The following is a 12431-nucleotide window of genomic DNA, read 5'->3' on the forward strand; positions in this document are numbered from 1 at the left end:
CTTTCTGGAAAACCCTAACTTGATATTTCTATTATTCTCACTTTTTTTCCCATTCTCTGGAGAACAATGGGCTCAATCAACGTATGTCAGCATGGGACAGCAAGGAAGCCAGACGTCAGCTTCAGGAGGAGGGACAAATCCAAGGGCCAGGACCCTGGGAAGCACCTCTGAACTGCCTGGCTGTGGGAGTCTGGACATCTGTACAAGCAGAATTAATGTTTTTAACACCTCCTTTCTGTCAAGCACCTTGCATATATTATATAATCCAATCTTACAACAATATTCTAAAGATAAAGCAAAAGGACAAAAAAAATCTTGCCCCAAACCCATTCCCTTTCCATTTACTCCTTGTGGGCTTACAGGAATAAGTGAAGTGCCTGAGGAGGAGAAACTGTGTTAACAGGATTGCCACACCTGTAACTTCTGAGTAGCATCCCAGAACTGACACACAAAATAGTCACACTCCTTTCCATTGACAGTATTCACAATGCATTTATTTTACTTTTGCCTTCTCTAATATTCATAAAAATCCCATGCCCTTCCTTCTCAGTCTTAGGAATCTGATATGCAGCCCATTGAGAACATAGCTTAGAGCTGTACTTGCTGCATATCACCACCAGACAAGATTTACCAAAATGGAGTTTTACTTCCTATCATTTACATTGTAAAAACTACAGAATTGAAATATAAAATCTTAATTACATATGCCACTCCTCCGTACACCAACATGCTGAGGGTCCTGCTTCAGGTGAGGTTCCTTGATTGACGATATTCTGTATACCTTGATGTGCCAAGAGGGTGAACTGTCCCTGAGGACATGAGAGTTTCACATTTATGTTCATTTGCTTCACCATAGTAACTGATATGGTTTGGCTGTGTCCCCAGCCAAATCTCATCTTGAATTGTAGCTCCTATAATTCCCAAGTGTTTTGGGAGGTACTGGGTGGGAGATAATTGAATCACAGGGGCAGTTTCTCCCATACTGCTTTCGTGGTAGTGAATAAGTCTCATGAGATCTGATGGTTTTGTAAGGGGTTTCCTTTTTAATTTGGTTGTCATCCCCTCTTTGCCTGCCTCTTTTTTCTTTATACATTACCCAGTCTCGGGTATGTCTTTATCAGCAGCATGAAACCAGACTAATACAGTGACCATTTTACTATTTATATGCATGCCATAATATCATGTCATATATCTTAAATATATGCAATAAAAGATATTTTTTAAAGAAACAAATTTCACATATCAGAACCTCCTAGACCTCACCCTATGCAACTCTACCTTTTGCTGATTCTGATTTATATCCTTTTGCTATAATAAAATGTAAATGCATGTATGACACTTTTGATGAGTTCTGTGAGTTGTGTCAGTGAATTATTACACCTGAAGGTGTAGTGAGAAACCCCAAGTTTGTAGCCAGCTGGTCAAAAGTGAAGATGTCCTGGGAACCCCCAAATTTGCAGCTGGTGTCTGAGGTGAGGGCAGTGCCCTGCATCCGTGAAATTCAGCCTGACTCCATGTAGTTAGTGTCAGAAGTCATTTTTCTGATCTCACAAAAGTGGTATTGGCTACTGACCTGGACTCACTGAAACATGTGTTTTGGGAGAGAAAGAATGAAAGGGTGAGAGATAAATACTCATTGATTCCTGAATGGCTACCTGGTCCCTAGTGACCTGTGATATAAAATTGCAGCTGTGCAGTGATCAGTTATGACATAAGTTGAGGATCTCTGTTTTCTAATTGCTAACTCTTATCTTAATTGGTAAGATTTAAGCAATGGAATTTTTCTTTCTTTTTTTTTTTTTTTTTTTTTTTGAGACGGAGTCTTGCTCTGTCACCCAGGCTGGAGTACAGTGGCACGATCTTGGCTCCCTGCAGCCTCCACGTCCCGGGTTCAAGCAATTCTCCTACCTCAGCCTCCAGAGTAGCTGGGACTACAGGGGCACACCACCACTTCTGGCTAATTTTTGTAGTTTTAGTAGAGAGAGTTTCACCACGTTGGCCAGGCTGGTCTCAAACTCCTGACCTCAAGTGATTCACCCGCCTTGGCCTCCCAAAGCGCTGGGATTACAGACATGAGCCACTGAGCTGGGCCAGCAGTGGAATTTAGAAAAGAGATATCCAACTCCTAAGGAAGTTGGCTCATTGTAATGCATCAGGAAATGCAAAGTAACAAGAAAGAGCAAAACATACAATTCTTTGCTTATTGTGATCCATGGTAGCTAAAATCAAAGAAATAGACAAGCCAAGCTTAGATTCTGGCTGGCCTGACTACAGCCTGAGGACTCAGGATCATCATGGAAAGGATGTGTTGGGGCAGATCCTGATCCTGGATCAAGTTCATATCCTGGCCCACCGGAGATATAGCCACCAGCCTCAAAGCCATTTCCAAAGGGAAAGGTTATGCTGAAACTTGGACAGTGAAGAAGACTGGTGTAGTTCCTAAGAGAATGGGGAAAAATGAAGAGGGTGAAATAAAAAAGAAAGAGAAAGGATGTCAGGGATCTCATCCCAGCAGGGTGGAAATCTTTAAATGCCTATAAAGAAATGGAGTGAATAAAGCAGATGTTCATGGGCCAAAAAAAGCTCTTAATGCAGCACTCTTAGGATTTGGGACGGGAGCCCCTGCTGTTCCTCTAATAATGAAGGGTCTGCTTCATTCACCCTAGTTTGATGGAATTAAGAAATCTGACCTCAGATCACCTGTCATGATGATCCCACAATCTAATCAGTACAAGGATTGACAAAAGGACCTGAGTTCCTTGAATGAATTCAGGTAGTTGGTGTCAGAAGTCATTTCCAAAAGGGCAAAATCCCTTGATGAGGTGAGGGAACTCAGGTACAGAGAATGTTTAAAATCGTAGAAGGTGAGAGAGAGGCCGGGGCAATCATCCAAGACTGCCCAGACCCCCAGGTGAGCCCTACTGCCGTTCTACATGCCATGACCTTAAGCACTGGAAAACACAGGTTTCAATCCATAGTTTGCAGAGGAACAGAAATCATCTCATTTAATTGATAAAAGAGTTGAGAAAAACTTATTTACCCTATTGTCTTTGTGCAAATAGAGTTTGGACAGAGCTGCCCATGCTGAGGATGAGCATTATAGGGGGAGGAGAATGTGGGAAGTGACAGAGATTCCATACAAACACACTACAGGAAAAGAAGAGAGTGGAGGAATCAATTCAGGCAGAAAACATAGCTCAAGAAAAAGAACTGTTTTATGCCATGGAAGAATTTAAGAGAAATACTTTAATAAGGTAAAAACCTCAAAGCTGCAAAGATACAACAACAGAAATATGTGAAAAGAGAGATTGTAAAGCTAAGGAAATGAACTGAAGGTCACAACACAGTATCTGAACTGATGAATTGGAAAGTAATTATAGTTGAAAGTTGAGTTATAGACATAGAGGAAAGAGCTGCCGTGATCTCAGAGAATGCAGATGAACAAAAATCAAAGATGCAAGAATTAGACAAGATAATGTATGGAGAATCCTAAAGGACAATTGGTATCTGTGAGGTAGGGAACCTAACAAATAGAATATAAAAGATATTTAATTATTATAAGAGGAAATTTTCCTGAAAGGAAAGAAATGAATCTGTAGCTCCCAGGAAAAGTGACATAGAGTGACTGAGACACAGGTATTGCCTGGTTAAAGTGCTTAACTTCAAGGATGAAGAAAGAATTCTTCAGGCATACATTTAGATGTATATGCAAAGAGTTTGGGAAAATTTGATTAGCCTTGTTCTTCTTCAAAGCATCAATAAGTCAATGGGAGACCTTTGCATGGCTACAAAAGACTGAGGGCAAGGTGTTACCTGTTACCTAAAAATATAATCTCTCTCCAAGGAGTTCTTCAAGAATAAAGGCAAGAGGCAAAGTTTCTCAAATATGAAGGGACTTGGGGAGTGAAGCACTACTGAAAAAATTATTTGATCACAGCCATTCAAGGAATAAAATAAAATGACTGGTATTTAGCAATGAATAAATTTAAACAGACTGGGAATGGTGGCTCACACCTGTAATCCCAGCACTTGGGAGGCCGAAGCAGGCAGATCACTTGGGGCCAGGAGTTCAAGACCATCCTGGCCAACATGGTGAAACCCTGTCTGTACAAAAAAAAAATACAAAAATTAGCTGAGTGTGGTGGTACATGCCTGTAATCCCAGCTATTCAGGAAGATGAGGCACAAGAATCACTTGAACCTGGGAGATGGAGGTTGCAGTGAGCCGAGATCGTGCCACTGCATTCCAGCCTGAGTGACAGAGCAAGACTCTGTCTCAAAAAAAAAAAATTAATAAAGAATTAACACTAAACAGCCATGAGGAATACGGTTACACTCCTTGGCAATTTACAAATAATAAAATAATTGGAGATAGGAGATGATAGAAGAGCAAGATGGGAGAATAACTCATTTTCTTGCCTTTTTTAGCAGAAAAAAAGTAAACACTGTCTAAAAGTGAAGACACGATGTGAGCAATAGGGATTACTGGAATACACTAGAGTGAAGTGGTGATTAGTCACTTGATTACTATCATGTGGAAATGCCGGCCAAGGTGATTCTGATGAGACATCATATTTAAAATCTTGGTTGATGATTCTAGATGACAGGGAGCCTCTAAAGGATTTTAGGCAGAGGAGTGACATACAAAGGTTGCATTTTTAAATTATTCCCCATGCCTGCTGTGATATGAGCCTCCAGGATTCAAGGAAAATTTGAAGAGAACAAGATGGTGGCAGGACAACCAGCTGGGAGCACCAGACCAGCTGTCCAGGTGAGAAGAGGAGGGCTATGGTGAGTCAGCTGGACTGTGTTGATAGGGGATTAAGGAGAGAGAGGAGTCAAGGTGGACTCCCAAGTTTCAGCTTAGGAGGCGAGGTGACATTAGCAAATGACACAGAGAGCACAGAATGAGACAGATACATGACCAAGAAAATGTGACAAAATGTTAATAATTGAGGAATATGCACATACACACACACACACATGTGGGGGCTAACATTTAATGTGAAACAATTTCAGACTCACAAAATGTTTCAAAGAAAAAAAAAAAACCTCTTCTATATCCTTCACCCATATTCCCCAATTACTAATACTTTATCACATTTACTTGGTCACGTATCTGTCTATCATCAAGTCAACTTACTTTTTGTTGCATTTCAGTGTAAGTTACCATTATCGGTACACTTCACCCAAAACAATTCAAAATGCACACCATTAACTAGAGTCAGTATTTGTTTTTATTATTTTGAAGTAAAATTTATACATAGTGAAATGCTTACGTCTTTAACATACTATTTGAGGAGTTTTGACAAATATATAAACTCTTGTCAATATATAAACTCTTGTCAATATATAGAGTATTCCACCACCCCAAAACATTTCCTAAAGTCTCTACCCATTACTGTCTCTACTCCACCTGGAAATGCAGAGAGGCACAGCCCTATCTCTCACACCCATAAGGACACTCACAGCATAGACTGGGCAAGGGCCAGCATCTCTGGACTGACTGCCCATCAGGGAGGGCTTAGGCCTCAGCCAGCTGCTGCAGCAATGAGAGAGTCCCATAGAGGGCAGACAGGGGCATCTTAGCTTCTACATCCCAGGTTGACCTGGGGTTATCCAGCTCCATCCTAAGGCCACACTCCTCCAGCAGGCCATAGGTGATGGCCAAACCCTCACTCTGGAGTGGGGTGAGGAGCTCAGGTTTGAGGGTGAAGGGAATGCTCCAGGGGTATCTGAAGTTCGGCTCCAGGATGCTCCTTACCTAGAAGAAAGATGATCAAGTTCTACAGACCAGCCTTTAAGATCAGGAAGAGAAGGCTTCTGCCCCAGCATCCAGGGGCCATGCAGGATAATAAAAGGAGCAAGATCTTTGGGATCCAGAGGACCAGGAGTAACATGCTGGTCATACCCTATGATCTGCAGATCAAGTTATAGGAAATTAGGGAGCATTGTTTCCACATCTACGAAATGGTGAAAATAAAACTCCCCTTGTAGAAGAGCGGTGTTTTTATTTCTAAAAGTATATGCACATATGTATGTATATAGTATATGCATATAAAGGTATGTATTTATATATACATATACTTGGAGAGAGAAAAACAGAGAAATCAGCAAATCACAACAGTATAACAAGAGCAGGAGTAATTAGCAAATGGTAACAGTGTGACTAGAGCAGGAATATTATATCCCCTTAGACCTCAAAGTCCTGTGCTCCTATATGGCTATTTTAGACCTGCTGGGGAATGCTGCAGGGATTGCCATGGAAACTAAGACCCTCCTGAGGGAGGCTTATACCCACTGGACCAGGTCTCCAGAAGGACACTGCAGCTAAGGATTCCCCAGTGGCCACCCTGTGATCTGGACTCCCCTCCCAGCATAAACCTGTATCATCTCTCTTTCCTCAGAATCATTCTTCTTATCTCTGGTTCCCTCACCCTCTTCCCTGAACTTCTGGCCCCTGGGAAGTTCTCACCAGCTCCTGTTGCTGAAGCAGGATCCTCTTCTCCACGGAACGGGCCAGCAAATCGTGTTGGAAGTCACTCAGCACTGAGGGTGGGGGACATGTGGGGAAAGACGGTAGTGAAGAATCCAGATTTTTCCTCCCACCATAAAGCAGGAGATACCCTGAGAGAATAACTCCAAGGCAGAGGAATAAAACACATTAGACTTGAAGGTCAAGCTCCTTGCCCTGGGAAGCCCTTCAGAATGGTCTCCAGGATGCTAAATAAGAGGGACCAGAGGATGGGATTCAGGGGCTGAAAGCTGGAATCACCCACCTCCAATGATCTGTGGATGAACATAAACTGCTGACTTCCTAGGCCTTAAACTCATTCTGTATCATATGACAAGTTATCACAGTGAGCCCTCTGACCTTGGAGAGAGCTGTGATGTAAGGACAAAAGATCATGGCATTCAAAGGGCTTTGGAGACATGGCATCTAACATAGTTTTTTGGGGGCCCTGGGGACCAACCTTATGATTCTCCCATTCTTCCCTTTAATTACTCTTACCCATTATGGCTTCAAGGAGATAAAGAATGGGGTCCTTTGCGTTAAACCATGCATGGTTTGAATCTTGTTGAAGTTTCTTTAGGATGGCACCACCAGGGCCATCCAAATGACCCGAGCTGTCCAATTCCAGCTATAGAAGACAGGTATTATTGTTAATAATAATACTAATAACAGTAACGTCATATAATTTGTGTGTGTCTACTGGTGATAACCAAGGGGTAGGGGTGAGGGCTCTCTACCTCCCCCAGGGGATTCCAAGCAGCCTCAGTAGTGGGGGCAGCACTTCTTGGCCCATTGTGCCTGGTGCCAGAGTCCCCAGTCTTTCTCATTCCCCTGGCATCTTGCTTATTCTTCCTCCTCCATGTAACTTGGGAGTCATATCTCCTAACCAATCCCATTTACAGCTTTTACCAGACCTATGCAGCTGTGGAGCCCCTCACCATGTTCATCAGGTCCTGTAGAGCCCCTCTGTCTCTGAGCATGGCCAGGATACTATAGAACACGACATCCTGAACATCCTTTGAGAGCTGAGCCAGTGTCTTTATTTTCTGGAAAACCTCCTCTTGTAGATGCTTGAAATCTGCTCTCAGGCATCAACGCCGACCAGAAAGTGGGGACAAGTCTTTGATTAGGACATCCTTGGAATGACAGCCTGTTTGCACGAATATGAACCAAACTCCTCTATCCCTTTCAGCTGCTAACCAAAATTGTCTCTGCTAATGGCATGCTTGAGCTTTGTGGATAGAGCTGTCATAAGAAGCTAAAAAGATGGACAATCCAGTGTTCTGAAAAGAGGAAATAGGGTACTGGGAGCAGAGATCGAGATTCTGAAAAGACATCATTACAAATGGAAGAGAATGACAAAGTGGTCATTTCTAGGACATGTCAGGAATACTGTAAAATCTAGCATTGGGCTTTAGAGGCAAAAAACTTAGGTGCTCTGGAATCAGTTTCCATATTGGTTAAATGGGATGTTATGAGGAGTAAAAGAGTTTATGTAGGCCAAGCATGATTGCTCACACCTGTAATCCCAGCACTTCGGGAGGCTGACATGGGGGTATTGCTTCAGGCCAGGAATTCAAGACCAGCCTGGTCAACATAGTGAGACCCCATCTCAAAAAAACAAGAGAGACAGAGAGTTTATGTACATAAGGCACTTGGCACATATAAGCTACCCTTATTGTCATGCAATTTTGCCAGTATCCTCAATGTTTATGAAGAATTAACCAAGGGGTGGATGTTGGGGGCCCTCTGTCTCTCCCAGGAGACATCTGGCGCCCTCAGGGTGATCTGCTTGGGATGCGAGATCACTGGATTGGAAGCTCCAAAGAGGCAAGAATTTGTCTGCTTGGTTCACAGCCATAACTTTCAGGTTCAGAATAATTCTTGTTGTCCAATAAGTCCTCAATAAATGTTTGTTTGTTTCATGAGCAAAGTGCAAATTTGGAAGTGGACCTCAGTTTCTGACTTGCATAGAAACCACCAACTTAGGTGCTCAGACTTGCAGCTCCCACCCAGAAGCCCCAGGTTCCCCCTTAATAAATACTTACTTTGCCAGAAGCGTTCCTCTATTCTTCCTAGAAGGAGAATCAAGTCATCATCTTACTTCCTCACCCCCACAAATTTGCTTTTCAGATGTTTTGGAGGGTTCTGCTGTCCTACCACCTCCTCCCTCTTACTTAACTTCCTGCCTCCATCCCCATTCATCCCTCCATGTTCTCAGACTTTCTGGACCCTTCCCATTCCATATGACCAAGGGCCAGGCCCTAGGGCAGTGGTGGCAAAGGCAAGGCAGGGGCAATCTGCCCTACTTACCCCATGTGTGCAGGATGGGATCCCCACCCCCACCTCCAGCAAACTCACACTCACCTACTGGGAGGATGCGAACTTGTTCGTATTCTAAAAAGAGAAATGAAATTCCTCACCAAAGAGGCTCAAAGACTAGATTTCTCCAACCTTCTGCCCTTCTTTCCCTGAACCCCTCTTCTCTATCTGTTCCTGCCCTTTTCCCAAGAGGGCAGACCCCAAGACCTTGGGGAATAGCACCAAAGGTGATCAGTGGTTTTTTGTTGTGCAGATTGTCCTAGAAGGGGAGGGCCAGATTCCACTCACTTGGCAAATGCCCACTCAAAAATTGCTGTGTTAGAAATAGCTCTGGAAAGAGAAAGAAAAGTATTTACTCACCAAACATTAATCTACCCCTACTTTTCCTCTTCTACTTCTTTCCCTCTTGGTCTCACCTCTAACTCCTCTATCCTCCCCTTATTTCTCACATGTACCATCAGTTCAGTTGAAAAACTTCCCCAGAGAGATGGATCCCCAGGCAGCCTCTTTCCCCAGTAGACTCACACCTATCCCAATGTTCAAAGGAGAAAGCCTGATTTCCCTGTGGCCCCAGGGGACAGTGGCTGGGTCAGAGGAAGGGGACAGTTGCAGGAAATGGAGGAGCCTGACCAGGGGAATGTTCTCTGTGGGTCTGTGTGGGCTAAGCCCAAGCAGGGCTCTTGTGGGAATCCAAAGGGGGTCAGGGATCAGCACTGCCTAAATTCTAGGCCAAAAAAAACTGCCAGAGGAGGATGAGCAAGATGGTGCAACAGAAGCCTACATGGTTCATACACCCACACAAACACCAAATTTTAACAACTATCTGCACAAAGCAAAGCACCATCATAGAAGCAAAAATCAGGTGAGCAATCACAGTACCTGGTTTTAACTTCATATCATTGGACGAGGCATTGAAGAGGGTTGGAGAGATGGTAGGAAATGATGGCAGCCACTCCTCACTCCTCGCAGCACAGTAGCCTACCATCTGGGAAATTTCGTACTCTTGGGAGAGAGGGAGAGCAGAGTGACTGGGTAACTTTACGTTGAACTCAGTACTGCCTTGTCATAGCAGAGAGCAGAGCCAGGCTGGGCTCAATCAGTGCCAGTGCATGAAGGGAGCATTTGAACAAGACCCACTCAAAGAGGAATTGCCCATTCCTTCTTTCAGAACTCAAGTTTCTTGGCAAGCCTCGCAAATGCCAGCCAAAGAGCTCTGGAGTCCTAGGTAAACTTAAAGGTCAGTCTAGGACAGAAGGACTGCAATGTTTAGGCAATTTCTAATGCTGAGCTAGGCTCAGAGCCAGAGGACTAGAGTGACATGTGACCTAAAGAGACACCAGCTGGGGTGACTAAAAAAAGATGCTTGCACTACCCCACCCCCAATCTCAGGCAGTGCAGCTCACAGAAATGAAAGTGTCTCATTCCCTTTGTTTAAGTGGAAGAGAGTGAAGAGTACAGAGGATTCTGTCCCGCATCGTGGATACCATCTCAGCCACAGTAGGATAGGAGACTGGGTAGAGTTGTGAGGCCCCCATTCCAAGCCCTAGCTCCTGGACAACATCTCTAGACACCCCTGGGTGAAAAGGGGACCTACTGCCTTGAAGGGAAGAAAGAACACAGTCCTGGAAGAATTCATCATCTGCTGAATAAAGAACCATTGGGCCCTAAATAACCAGCAGCAGTACCCAGATGGTATGTAGTGGGCCTTGGGCTCTGAGATGTGCTAACTAAAGGTGTGACTCAGCATATTCCCAGCTGTGGTGGCTATGGTGAAAGACTCCTTCTGTTTGAGAAAAGCAGAGGGAAAGGTATAGAGGAGGCTTTGCCTTGCATGTTAGGTACCAGTTCAGCCACAGTGGCGTAGTGCACCAAGCAGGCTCTTGGGGCCCTCATGACCAGGCCTAGGGTCTTCAACAGCAGTTCTGGACCTGCCCTGGGCCAGAGGAGAGCCCACTTTCCTAAAGGGTGAGGCCCAGGCCAGACACCATTTACCACAAACTGACTGATGGGCCCTTGGGCTGTCAGCAAACATATGCAGTGGCCTGGCAGAACCCCTCATGGGCCAGTGGTAATAGTGGCCACAGAGAGAGCTCCTCTACTTGTGAAAAGGGGAGGGAAGAGTGGGAAAAACTTTGTCTTGTGATTTGAGTGACAGCTTAGCAGCAGTAGAGTAGAACATAAGGTAAATTTATAAGATATTTTACTTCAATCCCTAGCTCCCAAACAGCATCTCTGTACCCACCCAGGCCCTAGGAAAACTCACTGCTCTGAAGGGAAGTGAAAAAACCTCACTGGCTTTGTCACCTGCTGATTGTAGAGCCCTAGGGCCTTCAGTGAACACAGGTAGTAGCCAAGTAGTGGTTACAGCAGGCCTTGGGTGAGACCCAGTGCTGTGCTGGCTTCAGGTCTAACCCAGTGCAGTGCCAGTGGTGGTGGCCACAGAGGTGCTTGCATCACCACACTCCCAATTTCAGGTGGCTCAGTACAGAGAGAGAGAGAGACCCCATTTGTTTGGGAGAAAGTAAGGGGAAAAAACAAGAGTCTCTGCCTGGAAATCCAGGTAATTTTTCTGGATCTTATGCAAGACCACCAAAGCAGAACCTCTATGAGTCTGCAACAACCACAGAGATAACAAACAGGAAGACCAAGTCCCTTTGAATACCTGGAAAGCCTTCTCAAGGACAGGCACAAACAAGCCCAGACTGAGAAGACTACAATAAATACCTAACTCATCAATGCCTAGATACCAAAAAAACATCTACAAGAATCAGGATCATCCAGGAAAACATGACCTCACCAATGAACTAAACAAGGCACCAGGGATAAATCCTGGAAGAAAAAGAGACATGTGACCTTTCAGATAAAGAATTCAGAATAGTATTTTGAAGAAACTCAAAGGAATTCAAGATAACTTGAGAAGAAATTCAGAATTCTATCAGGTACATTTAAAAAAGACATTGAAATAATTAAAAAGAATTAAGCCGAAATTCTGGAGTTGAAAAATGAAATTGACATACTGAAGAATGCCTGAGAGTCACTTAATAATAGACTCGATCAAGCATAAAGAAGTATTAGTAAGCTTGAAGACAGCCTATTTGAAAATATACAGTCAGAGGAACCAAAACAAAAAAGAATAAAAAACAATGAAGCACACACATATGATCTAGAAAATTGCCTCAGAAAGACAAATCTAAAAGTTGTTGACCTTAAAGAGGACACAGAGAAAGAGATAGGGTAAGAAAGTTTATCCAAAGGAATAATATTAAAGAATTTCCCAAACCTATAGAAAGATATCAACATTCAAGTACAAGTAAGTTATAGAACACCATGCAGATTTAACCCAAAGCAGACTACCTCAAGGTGTCTCATAATCAAACTCTCAAAGATCAAGGATAAAGAAAGGATCTTAAAGCGGCAAGGAAAAAGAAACAAATAGCATACAATGGAGTTGCAATATGTCTGGCAGCAGACTTTTCACTGGAACCCTTACAGGCCAGGAGAGAATGGCATGACATATTTAAATTGCTGAAGAAAAAAACCTTTTATCCTAGAAGAGTATAACTGGCAAAAATATCCTCCAAGGATGAAGGAGAAAT

At 43.6% G+C, this 12431-nt stretch overlaps 1 protein-coding gene across 5 annotated transcripts in view; it reads right to left on the minus strand.

Moving 5' to 3' along the window:
* Positions 1–5218: 5218 nt before the first annotated feature.
* GSDMC (gasdermin C) overlaps positions 5219–12431 on the minus strand; it is an 81176-nt gene continuing 73963 nt past the window's right edge. Inside the window, exons 7-14 of one of the 5 annotated variants that reach the window (XM_054498570.1) lie at positions 9715–9837; positions 9124–9165; positions 8881–8910; positions 8562–8588; positions 7452–7591; positions 7012–7141; positions 6475–6548; positions 5219–5763 (exon numbers count right to left, since the gene is read on the minus strand). In XM_054498570.1, coding sequence (XP_054354545.1) covers positions 5524–5763; positions 6475–6548; positions 7012–7141; positions 7452–7591; positions 8562–8588; positions 8881–8910; positions 9124–9165; positions 9715–9837 — 806 coding nt within the window. In that variant the 3' untranslated portion in view covers positions 5219–5523. The other 4 variants (XM_054498568.1, XM_063668478.1, XM_054498569.1 and 1 more) reach the window with 4 other exon arrangements.

This window comes from Pongo pygmaeus, chromosome 7, assembly GCF_028885625.2.
Source record: "Pongo pygmaeus isolate AG05252 chromosome 7, NHGRI_mPonPyg2-v2.0_pri, whole genome shotgun sequence".
Taxonomy (NCBI): Eukaryota; Metazoa; Chordata; class Mammalia; order Primates; family Hominidae; genus Pongo; species Pongo pygmaeus.